A 19,786-nucleotide genomic window follows, 5' to 3' on the forward strand; every position below is an offset into this window, starting at 1 on the left:
GTCTGAATATTTTCTGTGGATTCCTGTAACCAAAAGTAATGTTTATGCAAGAAACATGTTGATTGATTTATTCGCCTATAGTTTTTTTTTAGAGTTTTTGGACCTAAGACTCGACAGGAGTAAAAGGAATTAAACAATAAACATATTTAAAGATCGTGGCATGCACAGGGTTTTGTGTCTTTAACAAGGGGGTGTGCGAATTTCAACCAAGAATTTTACCTCAAACCAGATCCAAGGGGGTGTGAGATGTAAGGGCGTGTAAAATAAACAAAAAGAGGGGTGTTATTTTTAGTCAGGAGAGATGTCAGCCAGGGGCGTCCAAGCTTTTTTTATTGGGGGGGGGGGGGGGGGGTAATCACCCCTTTACCCTCCCTTGGACGTCTATGGTGTCAGCCTTATGGTGGTGTAAGATTAAAATTCGGTCTAGTGTAAACCAGAATAGCCAATATGCTAGCGATATAAATATTTTTAAGGGAAGCCTTGTATCAGGGAAGGGAGGTATGCAACAATATAACATACTCAAAACTAAACAAACGTCTTGTTCTTAGAATTCGAATGGTAAATTGACAAAAAAAAATCACTATCACTCCCCCTCCCTTCTTCCTTTAGAATAAAACTATTTTTGTGATGCTTTTTAAGCGCTTTAATTTGTCAGGTGACCCAAAGTTTTGGTCAGGGCTGTTCATACCCATTATACATAAACAGTTTCTGTCGCCAACCAAACCCAGTTCAGCAACTAATTGCCTAATTTACTTTACATTTTAGTTTTTTAACATTTCAAGTTGTGTGAAAGGCTAAGTTTTAGGCCTTTTTTTTACTCAACCGTTTAAATAAAGAGGATCTTTATTTTTAGATAGTTTTAAGATTGAAGACGACAAACAATAAGGCCGTACAAAGAATAAATTATTGATTATTGATTTATTTTACTTGGATGTTACGCCAGATTTTCATGTTTTTAATTAAGTGAAACACGCATTGGACTAAAATAACTATTCCTGTTACCCCTCCCCTCTTACTGGACGAACCAATAAATGAGTTCCATGTTGGCAAACAAAATTGATGACAATATTTCAAGATTGAAGACGACAAACAATAAAACCTTACAAAGCAATAAATACATAAAACTATACATATATTTACATTTTTAAATGGATAGAATGGCTGCACATTGTAAAAATAACTTAGAACCTCTTATGACAAACATTATTTTTTTATGAAATAGATATCAATTCCAATTTTGCCGTTTTGGAGATATTACGGGGAAAAATAGAAAAAATCTCTAAACCTTATGAAAGCAATCATTTAAATATAGCACCAAAGAATTTGTTTTGTTTAAATATTTACAAAGATTTGTATTCATCAAATTATTCTTAAAGTATAAAAGAAACTTTTATTTTCTTCTGAAAAGAAATGGGTTTAAAATTAAGTTTCAATCAGATTAAATGTAAAAAAGCTAGGTTTATCATTTTTTAGGCCTGCAATGTGCAATTTTTTATGTTAATTGTGTTTCGACCATTTAAGCCATTTGAGAACTTGACTTACATTCAACTGCATATTATCATACACAGTCATAGGAGCTAAATTGTCTGATATTACCATCGTCATTATGAACAACAGCTAAAAGTAGCTAAAGCTATATTCTGATATAAGCATTAGAACTATAGTCTAGACATTACACAAAATTTCTACCATGGGCAATTTTTATTTGTTTTTCAAAAAAAACATATATTTATTAAACTTATGCTTTATATTATTTTTCTGATCTATAACGGAGTTTTATGTAAAATTAAAAGAAGAAAAATTTAATTTTCAACTAAAAATCTGTTACAAAAATCTTAAAAACATTTTACGACAAAGACGACATTTATGCGCTAAATTCAAAATAAATCAATAAAAACAAAGAACAGCTGATCAGTAAATCCTCGAAATTGGCCAAGCTAAGCTCAAACAGACAAAGTAATTGTGTCTTAACTCTTAGACCGCAACAAATAATATAAAATGGATAAAACTTAAAATACAAGAAAAATATTACAAAAAAAAAGGCTAAAAATGAATCATTTTTATATAAACATGGTCTTTTTGACCATTATTTTAAGCCAAACCTGCTGTGATAGTGATATTTATAGAAACTTAAAATATTATGAAACTATTCATGCCTCAGAAATTGGGCATAGAATTGTGAAACGAGGGGCTAACCCCTCAAATCATAAATATAATACAATTAAAGAAATTGATTTTAAAGCCTTGGGCAAGAATTTTAGGCTTATTCTTTCGCCAGCTAAAGGTAACACATAATTTTATTATTATAATTAAAAAATTACTATAATCGTCCGTACGTCTTACTTTACAGCCTTCCGATAGTGTTTGGCTGCGATATATTTATTTACTAAATTTCGCCCTTGTTAACAGGTGCGTCGCTTTAATATTTCAACATTGGTATGTAGTTATAAAGACATTTGACTGTCGATTTTTGTCAGTCATGACCATCTTCACTTAAATCCATACCTATTGCATGTCGACATAAAATCTTGAAACTGAATATTAATAGAATGCCAACAGTTTTGACATTATAGATTGTGTTAGCATAGTGAATGAGTCATTGATTTCCCAAACTTTATATGCTTTTTTTCTGTAATAGCTATTTATCGCATCGTTTTATAGACAGCTTTCCGCGGAAAGCTGTCTATAAAACGCTGATATTAAAATTAGGCGCTTCGGGGCTAATAAACTGGTAAAAATCTTATGGTTTTAATTTTGTGAAACAAAGCTATTCATGATTTTTCAGTATGGCTGAGAACTGCTTCCAATATATCCAGCGGATATTGCTCTGTTTCGAAGCCATATTATAAATAATTACTCTGATTTTTCTCATTTAAATTCATATTTAGGTCTTTTAACATCAAATTTCAAAGCAGTGGAGGTGGATGAGATAGATGGCATGGAGAAAGAAAACAGGATTCATATTGACCATGAGTCTTTCTATGATGGTAGAGTCTTTGGAGAGAGGGACTCTAAAGCTCAAGTAAGATAATTAGGATACGTATGTAGATTGATTACCTATAGAGGAGATTTGCTTTATGAAGTTTATATATAACTAAAAATAGCATAAAGATAGCCAAAGTAATTAATATATGAAAAAAATAAAACCAAGTTTAATGAAAAGGTTAGAATTTTCCACTTAATTTATTAAAAGCACCAATATTGTGATACAAGGTTTGAATCTTTTTTTCAGAATTGCTTTAAAACTCAATTTATTTTTAAGGTTCACATTGATGAAGGAGTGATAACCGCGAATATTCGGACAGACGAGGATGTTTACCACATAGAACCTTCTTGGAGGCACTTACCAGAGTCGGACCAACAAACTATGATTGCGTATAGGTAGGTTTTAGCCTATTTTTAGCTAACAGGGTAGGTTTATAACATGGTACATTCTTGGAGGCACTTACCAGAGTCGGACCAACAAACTATGATTGCGTATAGGTAGGTTTTAGCCTATTTTTTAGCTAATAGGGTAGGTTTATCACATAGAACCTTCTTGGAGGCACTTACCAGAGTCGGACCAACAAACTATGATTGCGTATAGGTAGGTTTTAGCCTATTTTTTAGCTAATAGGGTAGGTTTATCACATAGAACCTTCTTGGAGGCACTTACCAGAGTCGGACCAACAAACTATTATTGCGTATAGGTAGGTTTTAGCCTATTTTTAGCTAACAGGGTAGGTTTATAACATGGTACATTCTTGGAGGCAATAACCAGAGTAGGACCAACAGACTATTATTGCTTATGGGTAGGTTTTAAACTATTTTTTAGGTATAAGAGTAGAGTTATTATATAGAAACTTCGAAAACACTTACTAGAATCAGACTATAGGCTAGTAAGTCAAAATTAAGTAAAAATTGATTTAAAAATCCGTTTTTATGGGTTGTTTTTTTTATAACAAATTGCTCATAAATGCACTTACAAATATCAGAACAAAAACCATGCACAGTGCCTTCGAAGGTGCTTTGACTTTAGTGTCAGAACCTAAATTGGGACATAGTGCATTTCATTACCATTAGTTGGGTAACTTCATTTCACTTTTCAATAAAATCTAAAATGCAGCGGTTTTTGAGAAAATTGGATTTAAAAATTTCAAGTTCAATTTTCACCCACTAGGAGTTACCGCATAATCATGACAAGAAAAGCAAAGATTATTTATTTAAAATTTTGAACAACTTTGCTTTTATAAAGTTAGTCATAAAACCTCTCTATATATGATTTATTTAAGGCTGAATTTCCGTGAACTTAGCAAAGCAGTTGATAAAAATGGCCATTATTAACTCACTTCAGGAGTGGTTTTATGAAGAACTTTATAAAAGCAAAGTTGTTCAAAATTTTAAATAAATAATCTTTGCTTTTCTTGTCATGATTATGCGGTAACTCCTAGTGGGTGAAAATTGAACTTGAAATTTTCAAATTTACTTTTCTGAAAAACCGCTGCATTTTAGATTTTATTGAATAATGAAATAAAGTTACCTAACCTAGGGTAATGAAATGCACTATGTCCCAATTTAGGTTCTGACACTAAAGTCAAAGCACCTTCATTTGCACTGTGCATGATAGCTTTAAACCTATATTAGTAGGTAGTTTTTTTATTCAAATCGATAGGTTTATTATTTAGGTTGACAAAAAAATATACGGGTAAGTTACTTACTTACATGGATTGCTAATATCCTACTTAGGTAGGTTTATAATATAGAAACAATCTATACATAAAAAAAAACACAAAACCTTGTTGCAATTCTATGATCCACATCACCTCCTGAATATTTGCCACTCTGACATAACTTTCATTATATTTTAAAGAATCAGATATCAAATTCTCGTGAACACAACCTAACCAACAAAACTGTATAGGTACCCCCTCAAGGTTTCCTTACCTAACTCATAAAATATTTTTAGGGAATCTGACATTAAATTCTCGTGGACACAACCCAACCAACAGAACTTCATACCCCCAAAGGTATGCGACTTTGTGAAAGAGAACGGCACAGTGGAGTATGATGAAGGAATGATCAACGTTAATTTAAATAAATTTTAGTAGCCTAGCTACTCTATTCTTTAACTTTTTGAACATAAACCGTCCTGAAAACTTAAACAATAAGTACCTACCATCCAAAAATAAACTATATTTAATTTACAAATATTCGTCGATATTATGGCGAGAATTAACCATTTACAATACTTAATCTCTTTTTAAATGTGTTGTCATTTTATTACCATAGGTAATAATCAAAATATCTTTATCAGAATAGAGTTGTATGTAAGATATACGATTTTAATAGTAATGCTTAATTACATATCTACCTAATGAGCACCCAAAGTTTTATAATAACGCTTTCTTATTTGTTCGTTTAACAACTTTCAGAGCTTTTAGTTAATTATGAATTGTTGGGTTATTTAGATGAGTGCCCAAACGTTTCAACCAGTAATTGTAATCTACAAAACTTAGAAGTGGTAATTTAGTGTATCATTATAAATTGGGGATGTACATCAATTTATCGGACATTGTCTTATCTATTAACTTTTGATCTCTAGTAAAACTTTTAAAATTGAATGTCATCACAGAGCATCCAGTTTTCTATTTAAAATAAACGTTGAATATGACACTAGGAGGTGACAAGGAAGGGACAGACCATGGAGGTCTCAACAGGACCAAGAGATCTGAACCATTCTATGCTAACACAGGAAAATAACAATCTTTTTTTTGCTATGAATATTCTAGAAATACAATACAATTTTGCCCACAAAGATATGAAAACATTATTTATATAGCATTTGAGAAAACGTCAGAAACTACATAGGTAATTTCTATCTTTTAGGAATTAATGAAAAGTTTACTTGTGTCAACTTTTTGTTCATTGCATCGTTGTAGTTTTTTCGTGGTAATTATATTGGAAGGCTAAAAATAATTCTTTCATTTGATTATTTTATGCAGTGTATTATGAAAAATAGTACAATTTGACAAAAGATTGAAAATTTTTTATAGAAAAAAAGGGAAAATAATTTGAACTTTAGTACTTTTTTATTCAATTTTTGTCTAAATATTTATATGTACAACAAATAAATAGAAAATAGATTGTTACATAACCTAACTCTACAGGCGAGGGAGCCTTGAGACAAACCCGCTGCCCTCTTCTTCTAGTCGCTGATTACAGGAAAAGATAATTATACAAATTAATAAGATAATAGAATAAATAATAATTGATAATTATAATCAAATTAGAAAATCCTATCTGAGCCTAGCGAGCACAGAACCCGCCTTGGCGAGGGTATTTTTTTTATGCCTAACCACTGCGGAGGGCCTAATTAATGCGGGCTACCCTATACCCAAAATGATCTAACCTAAGGAAAAACACAAGTACGAAAAACTGCCACCACCTTATTTTAATATATTTTCAAAGAAAGTCTTTGCTCGCTAGGCACTCTGAGGTAAACCTTTCAGATTTGTTATAAAAGGATTAAGCTTATAAATTTTTATAAATAACTTTGTATAATCTGTAATTCCTCAGATTTTACAAAGAGATGGGTGGATCAAATTCTAAGACAACAGTCAACTATCTAATCAGTCTTATTGACAGGTATGTAGAATTCTAAGGGGAAGTGTATAATAATGTCTGATATTTCAAACATGTAGATTTTTAATTGCATTTAAATACGAGAATAAGTTAGTATTAATATTTTCCAGTGCCACGAGTTTTTAAAATAAACTAAATGATAATAATTGACCAAATTATTACTTTGTCTTAGTATATAATTAAATAAAGGAATATTAAGACTTCGGAAGCAAAAAAACCAGGCTAGCCTAAGAAATTTAATATGATTTGGCCTATTTTGAATTATCAAATCACAAAAAAAGTTAGGTATACCTTTCTTTTCGGGAGTTAGGTTTGTCTTTAAGAAGAAAAAGAAGAGAAACTCCCTAAAAAAGAAATATGTATACCTAAAAGTTAACAATTTTTATGGTTTCGGCTAATGTATTTACAACTTGCTTGTTTTTTCTTTGGAAGTAATTGTTTTAATTACCTACCTACCGATTTTAAGTTGTTGTAAATAGTTGTTATAAAAAAAATTTATATAAAGGGGGGGGTTTTTAATGCAACCATCTCGTAATCAGTGATTAAATTGTACTTAGAATTCGAATTTCGATCTGAAATTTTGCATGAGTAATCCTTGGTAGGTCCATTTTCCCTAAATCGAACAAAAAGTTGGAAAAGTAGCGGCTGGCGGCTGGCAGCACAGCCGTTTAGCCGTTTTTTGACTATTTTCAGGGCAAATTCATCATTAATTACGTAGGAATCATCTTTTAAAAACTTATTTTTGGTTTTATTCATGGTAAATGATAGCAATAACCATTTTTTAAATTTCTAGTACCAGCTGCTAAACGGCTAGAACCGGCTGAAAACGGCTGGGAGCTGCAAAGAGTATGAAGGGTAGATATGGCTTGTGACGTGTCTAGGGGTAGGTTTTTATGGCTGCTGAGCTCAAAAATACTTCCAAAAATAATGGCAGCCCATCCATATGGCAGCTGGGTAACAGCTGCAGCTCAGCTGGGAGCGGACAAGAGTAGAATGAGTACATAGGGCTTGTGACGTGTCTAGGGGTAGGTTTTTATGGGTGCTGAGCTCAAAAATACTACCAAAAATAGTGGCGGCTCATCCATATGGCAGCTGGGTAACAGCTGCAGCTCAGCTGGGAGTGGCCAAGAGTAGAATGAGTACATAGGGCTTGTGACATGTCTAGGGTTAGGTTATTATGGGTGCTGAGCTCAAAAATGCTACCTAAAATAGTGGCAGCCCATCCATATGGCAGCTGGGTAACAGCTGTAGCTCAGCTGGGAGTAGCCAAGAGTAGAATGAGAAGATAGGGCTTGTGATGTGTCTAGGGGTAGGTTTTTATGAATGCTTAGCTCAAAATTACTACCAAAAATAGTGGTGGTTCATCCATATGGTTGCTGGGTAACAGGGGTAGGTCTGAGCTCAAAAATACTACCAAAAATAGTGGCAGCCCATCCATATTGCAGCTTGGTAACAGCTGCAGCTCAGCTGGGAGCAGCCAAGAGTAAAATGAGTACATAGGGCTTGTGACGTGTGAAGAATATCACAAAATTTATTATTTCAGTAGAATTAAACTTCTCCCAATTAACATTATAACTTCATTTCATGGACATATTACTAGTAACAGTTTCTTAATTTCTAGATTTCACTGAAAACTACCAATAACGTCTGAAAACAGTTAACAACAGCCAAAAGTATATGTTGTAGATATAGCATGTAACATTTCTAGGGGTAGGGGTTTTTAACTTTTAATGGGGGTGTTGAGCTCAAAAACACTACCAATAATAGTTGGGGCCAATCCATATGGCCGCTGGGTAACAGCTACAGCTGAGCAGCAGCCTTTACCTTGATGCCATATGGATGGGCCTTTCTATTTTTGGGGAGTATTAATAAGCTTGGCACCTATAAAAATTTACCCCACACATTTTTTTGAGCTTAGCACCTATTCAAACCTACCCCTTGACACGTCACAAGCCCTATGTACCCATTTTACCCTTGGCTGCTTCCAGAAGAGCTGCAGCTGTAAAGCTGCAATATGGATGGGCCGCCACTATTTTTGGTAGTATTTTTGAGCTCAGATCTACCCCTGTTACCCAGCAACCATATGGATGGACCACCACTATTTTTAGTAGTAAATTTGAGCTCAGCATTCATAAAAACCTACCCCTAGACACATCACAAGCCCTATCTTCTCATTCTACCCTTGGCCACTCCCAGCTGAGCAGCAGCTGTTACCCGGCTGCCATATGGATGGGCCGCCTCTATTTTTGGTAGTTTTTTTTGAGCTTAGCACCCATTAAAACCTACCCCTAGACACATCACAATCCCTATCTACTCATTCTACTCTTGGCCGCTCCCAGCTGAGCTGCAGCTGTTACCCAGCTGCCTTTTGAAAGGCCATTACTAATTTTGGTAGCATTTTTGAGCTCAGCACCCATAAAAACCTACCCCTAGACACGTCACAAGCCCAATCTACTCATTCTACTCTTGGCCGCTCCCAGCTGAGCTGCAGCTGTTACCCAGCTGCCATATGGATGGGCCGCCACTATTTTTGGTAGTATTTTTGAGCTTAGAACCCATAAAAACCTACCCCTAGACACGTCACAAGCCCAATCTACTCATTCTACTCTTGGCCGCTCCCAGCTGAGCTGCAGCTGTTACCCAGCTGCCATATGGATGGGCCGCCACTATTTTTGGTAGTATTTTTGAGCTCAGCACCCATAAAAACCTAACCCTAGACACGTCACAAGCCCTATCTACTCATTCTACTCTTGGCCGCTCCCAGCTGAGCTGCAGCTGTTACCCAGCTGCCATATGGATGGGCGGCCACTATTTTTGGTAGTATTTTTGAGCTTAGAACCCATAAAAACCTACCCCTAGACACGTCACAAGCCTAATCTACTCATTCTACTCTTGGCCGCTCCCAGCTGAGCTGCAGCTGTTACCCAGCTGCCATATGGATGGGCCGCCACTATTTTTGGTAGTATTTTTGAGCTCAGCACCCATAAAAACCTAACCCCTAGACACGTCACATGCCCTATCTACTCATTCTACTAGGTCGCTCCCAGCTGAGCTGCAGCTGTTACCCAGCTGCCATATGGATGGGCGGCCACTATTTTTGGTAGTATTTTTGAGCTCAGCAGCCATAAAAACCTACCCCTAGATACGTCACAAGCCATATCTACCCTTCATACTCTTGGCAGCTCCCAGCCGTTTTCAGCCGATTCTAGCCGTTTAGCAGCTGGTACTAAAAATTTAAAAAATGGTTATAGCTATCATTTACCATGAATTAAACCCAAAATATGTTTTTAAAAGTTGATTCCTACGTAATTCATGATGAATTTGCCCTGAAAATAGGCAAAAAACGGCTTAACGGCTGAGCTGCCAGCCGCCAGCCGTTACTTTTCCAACTTTTTGTTCGATTTAGGGAAAATAGACCTACCAAGGATTACTCATGAAAAATTTCAGATCGAAATTCGAATTCTAAGTGCCATTTAATCACTGATTACGAGATGGTTGCATTAAAAACCCCCCCCTTATTTCCTAGATATTCTTTGGAAACCGATTAATATTCGATGGATTAGAACCGGTTCTCAGCCATACGGAAAAATCATGCAAAGCATCGTATTAAAGACAATTTTTTACTAATATTAAAAAGAAACGTCATAAAATTAATAACAACCAGTTTTGTTAACCCGGATCTTATAAATTTTCATTTAGCTGTCCATAATAGGATGAAATAAAAAACTTTTACATTTCAGGGTTCACAAAATCTACGAGGAGACCACCTGGCGTGACACAATAGAATCTGGCGGATTTTCTAACATGGGATTCATCATCAAGAAAATAGTTGTCCATAGGAAGGCAACTCAAACCCGGGAAAATGAGGTGCACTACAATATGCTACGCTCCTCATGGGATGTCAGAAATTTGCTGGAAGTTTTCAGCCGTGAATACACGCATAAAGACTTTTGTTTAGCACATTTGTTTACTGATATCAAATTTGAAGGCGGTATTTTGGGACTGGCCTATGTCGGATCGCCACGACGCAATAGTGTTGGCGGTATTTGCACGCCAGAATACTTTAAAAACGGCTACACGTTATATCTTAACAGTGGATTAAGTTCTAGTCGAAATCATTACGGCCAACGGGTCATTACCCGTGAAGCCGATTTAGTGACGGCCCATGAATTCGGCCACAACTGGGGGTCCGAACACGATCCCGACATCCCCGAATGTAGCCCCTCTGCTAGCCAAGGAGGATCGTATCTCATGTACACTTACAGTGTGTCCGGCTATGATGTTAACAATAAGAAATTTTCTCCCTGTTCACTACGGTTTATCCGCAAAGTACTGCTAGCCAAGTCGTCGCGATGCTTCACCGAACCAGAGGAATCATTCTGCGGCAATCTGCGGGTTGAGGGTGAAGAAGAATGTGACGCCGGCCTCCTAGGCTCAGAGGATCGCGACCCTTGTTGCGACGAGAACTGCAAACTGCGGGAAGGCAGCATTTGCAGCGACAAGAACAGCCCCTGCTGCAACAACTGCCAGTACATGGCGGCGAACTCAAAATGCCGTGCCGCAAATTATGCCACCTGCGAAAAGGAATCCTCATGTACCGGCAGCTCGGCCGACTGTCCGAAATCCGACCACATGCCGGATGACACTAACTGCATTGAGAAGGGCAAATGTCGGGAGGGCAAGTGTATTCCGTTTTGTGAGACCCAGGGCGAGCAGTCCTGTATGTGTGATAATATTGACGACGCCTGCAAACGTTGCTGCCGCCGCACGCTGAATAGTTCGTGTAATGCGGTTAAACCGGAGGATATACTGCCCGACGGCACCCCTTGCTTCCAAGGCAAGGACAACTATAGATTATTAACAATGGCTAATGATTTAGTAGCGAAGTTACTTTATAATTATGGTTATATGTTTGTATGTATTTAAAAGTATAAAGACACTCTATAAAAAAAATTTGCTCTTTAACATTTTCCTATTCTTTTTTCCTGATTTAAAATATTTTTAACTTATTTTTTTGCTTTACTTTTTACAAAATAATCGTCCTAATCCATATAGTAATCAAAGTAAACAGTTAAAAATAAATTGCTTTGGCTTTAAGTGTTTTGACCGAATCATCTAATAACGTAAAAGATTTTGGAAAATACAGAAGCCTTGACAACAAATCAAGTACCTAACCTAAAGACATTCAACATTTAAACAACAGTCATGTCAACATGAAATTGCTTAGATAGATTTTAAAAGAAATAATAATCATTTTTTTGATAGCCTTCTATATTATTTTCTTTATTTATTACAATTTCAACATGGTATAAATATTGAAAAAGAAGTTTTAAAACACATTTCAAATATATTAGGTGTAACCTTTTGTTATCATCTTTGTTACATAAATATTAAAGGAGTGTTCATTCTAGTGTTTACTCCTCGTAATCTTTGAAACCCCTCAAAAAAGCTTGGACGTTCTTGTTAGCTACCTACACTACAATCTATAGTTTTCATTGCACCCAGGATTCTGTCACCAAGGAGTTTGTGAGAAATCCAGCAGTGACCATATTGTCAGAATTATTGATATTTTTAAAGATATCAGTATGACTTCTATACTCAAATTCTTAAAGGCAGGAATAAAAGTTTTAAGTAAATAAGCTAAATAATTCTAATATTTATGCAACAAAGATAGCCTTTTTGCTGCTTTATTTCTATAATGATATTTCTTTTCAGCTAAGATCTTGTTTTATCGGCTGTAATGAAATATTCAAAACTTATTTTCTAAACTGTCATAATCTCAATAGTATGGCCTAAGAGACCTCCAAAAAAGTGGTCTCCAAAAAGATTGCCTGTTTTTTTCGCCTTTTTCTTTGAATTTTAAATTTTTTAGGTTGTTTTTGATGTAATTGCATTCTTTTAGTGATTATATACGTTTACATAACAATAAAACATAAACTGCCCATTTTTTATATAAAACTTTATCCCCAAAACCTACAGGACAATGTAGTTGGAACAGTGTTGATAATCTCCATAATAATCTGGATACCTATCAGCTGTGTAATCAGCTGGACGGATAAGAAGAAATCAGAGGAAGACGAACAGGTAGAATTGTTTTATTGTAGATTTGCAGGCTGGTGCAAATGGATCCCTTCCCCGCAGGACCAGCGGGAACGGCGGAAACGGAAACGAGACCGACGGCAAAGAATCCAGGAGGCCGGAGGAGCAAGCCAGGGAGGAGACCTGCAAAGGAGGACAACCCGCGGCGCTTTTTTAGGCAGCAGAGGGGGGTGTTACCAGCCACAACACCTCTCTCTATAAAAACATACTGGCGAAGGCTCAAGCTGGGCCGCAACTATTTTGGTGTTGAAAACGAGAGAACAGTAGGACAAAGGGTGAAAATAATGCTGCGGACAATTCACCCAAACCCAGGACCGGGGAGGGATAAGACAGAGGAGGGGAAGGCCAACAGGAGAGAAAGAAGGAAAACAAAGAGACAGGAGAAGAGGAAACAACAGAAAAGTGAAAAGGACAAATACAACATCATAACATGGAATGTCCAAAGAATGTCTCTGGGAACCTTTAATAAACAGAAAGCAAGACAGGTGGCAGAAAAAGCAAGAAAAGAAAATTGGGACTCAGTGTTGTTAAGTGAAGTAAGAGCAGAGAAAGAAGGAGTAGCATGGATTGGGGAAGGCAAAGAGCTGACGGCGATAATATTTTCGGAAAAGGCAGGTGTCCTACTTAGAGGAGAACTGCTAGACGGATGGTGTCAAGGAGGTCAAGCAAAGAAAATAAGTAAGAGACATGTATCTGTGAAAACAAGAGGTCTATCTTTAACAGCTACATACCTACCAGTATTTATTGGAAACAATGAGGACGAGATTGAGGTTGAAATGGATGTACTTACAGAACACAAAGAATGGGCAGGACGAGATATATTTATTGGAGGAGGAGACTTTAACGCACATGTCGGAGGAGGGGAGGAGATGGACGGAGTCAAAGGAAAGTTTGGACTAAGAGAATCTAACAACAGAGGTCGAGATCTAATCAGATGGTGTGAGGAGAACAGCCTTGCATATGTAAATAGTTTTTACAACCACAAGAAAAGAGGAACCTGGTTCAACAGAATGTTAGGACGCTGGTACGAACTTGATGGATTTATTATGAGGATTGAAGAGAGACACAGATATGCAAGAAAAGTAAATACAATAGGAGAAATGACTTTGTCAGACCACAAGCCCAAGAAACTTGTCATTCACATAAAGAAATGGCACTGGCCAACTGACAAGAGGAAAAGAATACCTAAAATAAGATGGGAGAAACTTAAGGAGCCGGAGACAGCCATGCTATACAGACAAAAGATAAATGACTTAATAGAAGAAAATGAAAGAGAGGAAGCAGAAGAACAGACACCTGACACAACTAACTACCAAGAAATAATCGATCTTGTCACCAAGGCAGCCAAGGAAGTCTGTGGTGAAGAAGAAAAGAGAATAGAAAACCCATGGATGATAGGAAAGGAGGAGGAGCTACAGAGACTGAAGAGCAGAATATCAGGAGCAGTATCTCTGAGAAACAATCTCAGTGAAAGGGCAAGAACACTGCAACAAGATCTGGACAGAGATATAGACGAAGCCAGAGAAAACCTTAAAGATGCCAGACAAGAAATGAAACGTGAAATGAGAAGATGGGAAAAGGATTGGTGGGAGGAGAAAATTAGTGAATGTACAATAGCAGAAGGAAGAGGAGACCATGGTAAAATGTACAAGATAATGAAAGAACTTGGACGGAGAGGATGGAAAGGAAATACAGACACTACAACCATAACCAAGGAGGAGTTTCGAGAACATTTTAAAAGTGTGTCCGAACACAGATTTGAAAACCTTCCTGAAGAAATTGAAGAGGCTGTTAACGAGATAGACGAGACTATGTACAACACTGAGGAGGCAGAGATGTGGAATGAAATGCTTGAAGAAACGCCACAGAGAGAAGAGATAATAAAGGAGATGAAGAAAATGAGAGACTCAGCTCCAGGAAGAGATGGTGTAAGATTAGGAATGTTGCTAAAAGGAGGTGAAGAAATAATAAGTAGAGTAGTGAAACTGGTACAGTTTATGTTCAATAATGGTCCGGAGAAATGGTAAGGAGAACTAAAAGTTGGACTGGTCATTCCTTTACACAAGAAGGGTGATCGAAACAGACGTGACAATTACAGAGGTGTCTGCTTACTGGCTATGGGAAGCAGAATCCTGGCCAGAATCATGGCCAACAGACTGAGGATTTGGGCCGAGAAATTGGAAATACTGGACGACGACCAAGCTGGATTCAGGAAGGAACGATCAACTGCTGACGCTACACAGGTGATGATCCGAATCCAGGAGGATGTAAACGACTTGAAGAAAAGACTAGAGGCCAAAGGAGAAATGCTGGAGGACAGAAGGATGCCAGTAGCTAGACTGTTGGACCTGAGAAAGGCGTACCCCAGGGTGAACAAACCTGCCTTGTGGGGAATCCTGCAAAAATACGGAATGAAAGAGAGAGCACTAAGAGTTCTAAAGGGCCTGCATGAAGCAACAGAGTACAGAATAAAGAGTAGAGAAGGAGAAAGCGAGCCATGGGTTCCAGCCAGAGGACTAAGAGAAGGAGACCCTTCATCCCCTGTACTGTTTAATGTCTTCCACCAGGTGGTGATGAGGGTTGGGACGAAACAGAGAAAGAGAAAGGCTGAAGAGGCAGGGCTTGAGATGGGTATCAGCTTTAAAGTTGTACCTGGATCATCTTTTCCTTCAACTAGCACCTGGGAAAAGAGAAACTCTGAAGCCAAGAGAGTCAAAGTGGACAAAGAACTTTTTGCCGATGACACTTCTGTGATTGGTAGGAAGGAGGAGATTGAACAAGGACTGAGAGCTATTAAGGAGGTGATGAATAAGTTTGAGGAAAAGAACAATGACGACAAGGAAGAGGAGGTAATTTTTGGAACAGCTGAAAGTAATAAGATACGGATGCTAGGCAGTTGGATCGGACCAGAAGAGGACATAAAACAGCGGAAAAAGAGAGCTGGAGTAGCTTGGGTTAAAGTGAAAGCTCAGCTGAAAGGATCAAGAATGTCTAAGAGAACACAAGCAAAAATTGTCCAAGCTTGTGCAGAGAGTGCCATGTTGTTTGATTGCCAGGTCAGAACGTGGCAGGTCGGAGAGATTAGGAAGCTCCAGAGCTGCGTGGACAAAATGTACAGGTATATCTGGAGCAGCAAGACTAAACCCCCTTTAATCCAAATGCAAGAAAATGGGGTAAACATGCAAGACATAAGGACGGAGTTTGGCATAGGATCCATTAGACTAAAGATTGAGAAAAGGTGTCTAGAAAGGCTTGGACACTTAATGAGGATGGAAGACGACAGAATAGTGAAATCAGTCACTTTTGGATGGCTGGAAGATCTAGAGACAGTAGAGAAAGTACCTGGAAAGAAGAGGAAGACGGTTTTATATTACAAGAAATTAGTAAAGGAGGCAGGCCTAGATTACACCAAAATCGGAGCAATGACAGGAGACAGGAAAAGATGGAGAAAAATAGTCAAGAAAAGAGTTAGCTACCTTTACAAATATGACAAGAAGAAAGGAAACAAGAATGTGTCAGAACCTATCAACAGAAACAATATTGTCAGACAAGACCTAGTCAACAGATGTGAAACCTGCGGGAAAATATGCAAGAGTAAAGGAGGCCTAGTTGTGCATATAAAACGCATCCATGAAGCATCTAGTCATAAAGTAAACTTCACCTGTGATAAATGTAACGAGTCTTTCACACAAGAGGCGAACCTAGCCAACCATACCAAAATCTGCCAAGGAACAAGTACCGGATCATCAGACACAAGAAAATGTTCTTTGTGTCATAAAATCATAACAAAAAGTAACTTTAAACGACACCAAAGAACATGTAGGATAAGGCAGGGACTCGAACCAGAGCCGGTACAAGAAGATACAGCGGCCAGAATATATGTGCCTAAATTTGGACCCTGTAGATTCTGTAGGAAGATTCTCTCACTAACAAATATGTCAAGACACCAAAATAGTTGCCAACTAGCAAGAGAGGCGGAGCTCTGACGGAGCTGAAAGCCTTTGATGATGATGATGATGATGTAGATTTGCAGTTATAATTTTCTTTTTACGAGAATTTTAAAGAGAAAGGGGCTCTTACTCCCCTCCCCACTCAAAAAAACTCCGAAACCTCTTAGTTATCCCCTCACTAAAAAAAAGCTTGGTTGTCCTTTATTAATTAATAGAATTTTATTTTAAGAGCTAGGAATGATGAATTCAGACACATATAAAACAACCTATACATTACCTAATAATATAAACTTTATCTTAAGGATGGGAATGGAGACGCCAGGATGAATTAATACACCCACGAGACAACCTTCACATTACCTAATAATTTTATTTTATTTAAGGATTGGGAATGGAGACGCCAGGATGAGCTGATACACCCACAAGACAAGCGGAGAGTTATTCATATCAGGCAGAGCATTATTACAAGTTGTGCCATAATAATAATATGATTTGACTTGAAATTCGATTGTTCTTTGAAAGTTTACTGTCGAATGTACTTTCAGCACAGAAAAATGCTAATATTAAAATTTAAGGCCCATCAGTCCAGCCTTTTGATAAAATTTTTCTAGTCTCAAATCTTACACATCCAGCTGCTTAAGAATACAGGATAAAACGTTCACTTCAATGAAATTTGTTTGTAGAGAATTGAAAAAATATCTGTCACAAAATAAACAACTTGAATTAATCCTCTGTAAAATAATAGGGTACCCAAACGGCAAAACTACACAGGCGGTGCAACGGGCGGAGGCGGAGTTGGGGCGGATCAACAGCCGGGCACTAGTGCAGACGCTAGAGCCAGCCATTATAAATAGAATACCTAGTTATTGGATGTCTTGATATGTCTTAATATCTGAATCAAGTAGTGAAATAAGGGAGGGAGTGGACATTAGACTTTAAATTACAATAATACTCAAAGTTTTTTAACCACGTTATCCCATTGTTGGCTCAAAAACTGTTGAAGGGTTGGTTCCAAACTGATAGTGTCCAAACATTTCAACCAAGGGTGCTATAGCCTTCCAAGCGAAATCGCTATTAAAATAAATACGCCCTCTTAAATCATTATCTTTTAAAAACTAAAATTTAAGTTAATAGGTAGGTAGTCAACTTCCCCACCCATTCCCCAGTACCCCAGCCTCTAGTAGTTAATAAAGGCCCAAGAAGATGAAAAAACACTAAACAAGAAAAAGTGATTTTATATCCAATTTAAAAATAATCAATAATTACTAAAGTGATATTTTGTGTTAATGTGTATTGTAATATTTGTAATTATTGTATATTAAAATATTAGTTTTTTTAACAGCTAGAAAATACCACCAAAGATTTGAAACTAAAAGTATAAAAATAAAGGTATTATGTTTATCTTTTAAATTGATAGGCCATTTAATGATAATTTAATTCAAGTCAAAATTTTATTAGGTTCTAACAGAATAGATCGAGTTTTGATTTTTTCAGACTATTAGATTCTATATAAACTTATTTTTCGCCAAACCCTCAAATACAGTTCAATATAATAAAAAAAATATTTATGGGTCATATTTTGATATCTAAGTTATATTCAATGCTGGAAGATGAAAAACCTAGCAAAATAGAAAAGTTAGGTGACTTGGATTAAAAATACAAACATTTTGTAAATATATTAATTTAAATTTATAGTAGTTATTTATCGCATCGTATTATATACAGCTTTCCGTGTATATTAAAATGAAAAAATTAAAACTAGCCCAGGCTAACAATACTGGACACTGGTATTAGTTTTAAGATTTTATATTGTTATTCATGGAAAATTGTCTGTAATACAATGCTATACATGACTTTTCAGTATGGCTGAACCAATTCTAATCCAGCGGATATTAATCGGTTTTGAAGCCATACTGGAAAGAAATTTAAAAGATTTCTATAACTTTGCCATACTATTATTGAAATATGATGATCTCTAAATAAACAGTCAAATAATCATGAAATTTATATCAAAATTATTCAGGAACAAGGGATAATGTACTAAAAAAAACCAATACGCTAACATCCCGTAAATCAAAATATTAGATTAATGACACAGAATTGTGTGTTTTCCACTGTATAAATATGCAATAGAATAAGTAAAAAAGCATTATTTTCATTTTATAAGCTTATATAAGTTGGTGTATTTAGTTTTTTTTGTAATTATCCCTTTTTCCTACACATAATAATTAATATTATGTAAAAACAGTGACAGATATTTAGCGATTTTAATTCGATTTGAATTTTGTGAAACTAAATTTAAAGCCTGTTCTCGATACTTAACCCCTAAATAATAAGGATTTGTAATTGAAGGGGATTGAAAATAATATTAGAATCATTACACAAACAATGCATGATTTAAATGAATTAAAATTGCTGAGTAAATGTTGCAGTTATAATGTTGTTTAATCATTACATTATTGTAATAAATATTTGAAAGAACTGATGTTGAAATATTGATATAGTTCAAAGTTTTCCTAGCCTATTCTTATTATAAAGTAGTGAGGTTTTTTTTGTTTGAAGCTAAAGATCTCAGAAAATACTGACTCGAAATTATTGTTCTTTTCAGGAAGCTTTGAATATATCTTAGGTGGGTTAAGGATATGTTCCTGACCTTCCCCGTCACCCCTATAGGCTAGGAGCGAAGCAACCGTCGCCAGGCAGCCATATCTGTCGTTAGCATAGCGGCTACAGCCGGACGGCTGCCTTTTTATTTAGCTGTAGCCTTACTCATCCATAAGATTCCAAAAATGAAAAGTGGTCTCTAAAAGAAGTTTTATTTTAAACGGAAAACAAACTTTAGCTTTAGGGACACAGCCGCTAAATATGATAATTTATTAATAAACACGGATGCTAAAATTCAAAGAAGTGAAGCTCTCAAATCACACTGTGTAAAGTGTCATAACTTAATAAACAGAAAATTAATCTTTAAATCCTAGTGAACTTCTCGAAAATTCCTTTAAAAAATGATGCTTGTTACGGTCATGCTTACCTTCTTAAGATAATTTTATAGAGATGCTTTGCTAATTATATCCTACAATAAATGTCAATTAAAAAAATTTGTTTCAAATGCTGAC

General features: G+C 36.2%; 1 protein-coding gene across 1 annotated transcript; it reads left to right on the plus strand.

Moving 5' to 3' along the window:
- The first annotated feature begins 1,959 nt into the window (after positions 1 to 1,959).
- On the plus strand, positions 1,960 to 19,151 carry Tace (ADAM 17-like protease Tace). The gene is made up of 13 exons (XM_080171073.1): positions 1,960 to 2,284; positions 2,889 to 3,022; positions 3,263 to 3,381; positions 4,946 to 5,083; positions 5,359 to 5,366; positions 5,636 to 5,727; positions 6,143 to 6,198; positions 6,553 to 6,624; positions 10,362 to 11,458; positions 12,127 to 12,233; positions 12,601 to 12,705; positions 17,054 to 17,121; positions 17,416 to 19,151. Exons 1-13 carry the CDS (start codon positions 2,050 to 2,052, stop codon positions 17,522 to 17,524), a joined length of 2,340 nt encoding a protein of 779 aa, XP_080027199.1. The 5' UTR covers positions 1,960 to 2,049; the 3' UTR covers positions 17,525 to 19,151.
- Positions 19,152 to 19,786: the final 635 nt, after the last annotated feature.

Source organism: Acartia tonsa, chromosome 1, assembly GCF_053477335.1.
Source record: "Acartia tonsa isolate MP-2025a chromosome 1, ASM5347733v1, whole genome shotgun sequence".
In the NCBI taxonomy this organism is placed as follows: domain Eukaryota; kingdom Metazoa; phylum Arthropoda; class Copepoda; order Calanoida; family Acartiidae; genus Acartia; species Acartia tonsa.

What these genes read in the sequence shown, in the direction of transcription:
- Tace (XM_080171073.1), top strand. Translation starts at nt 2,050, where the DNA reads ATGAATCATTTTTATATAAACATGGTCTTTTTGACCATTATTTTAAGC. An exon ending in CTTCTTCTAGTCGCTGATTA is followed by an intron (nt 6,199 to 6,552) that starts CAGGAAAAGATA and finishes TCTGTAATTCCT; the next exon opens with CAGATTTTACAAAGAGATGG. An exon ending in CGGCACCCCTTGCTTCCAAG is followed by an intron (nt 11,459 to 12,126) that starts GCAAGGACAACT and finishes CATTGCACCCAG; the next exon opens with GATTCTGTCACCAAGGAGTT.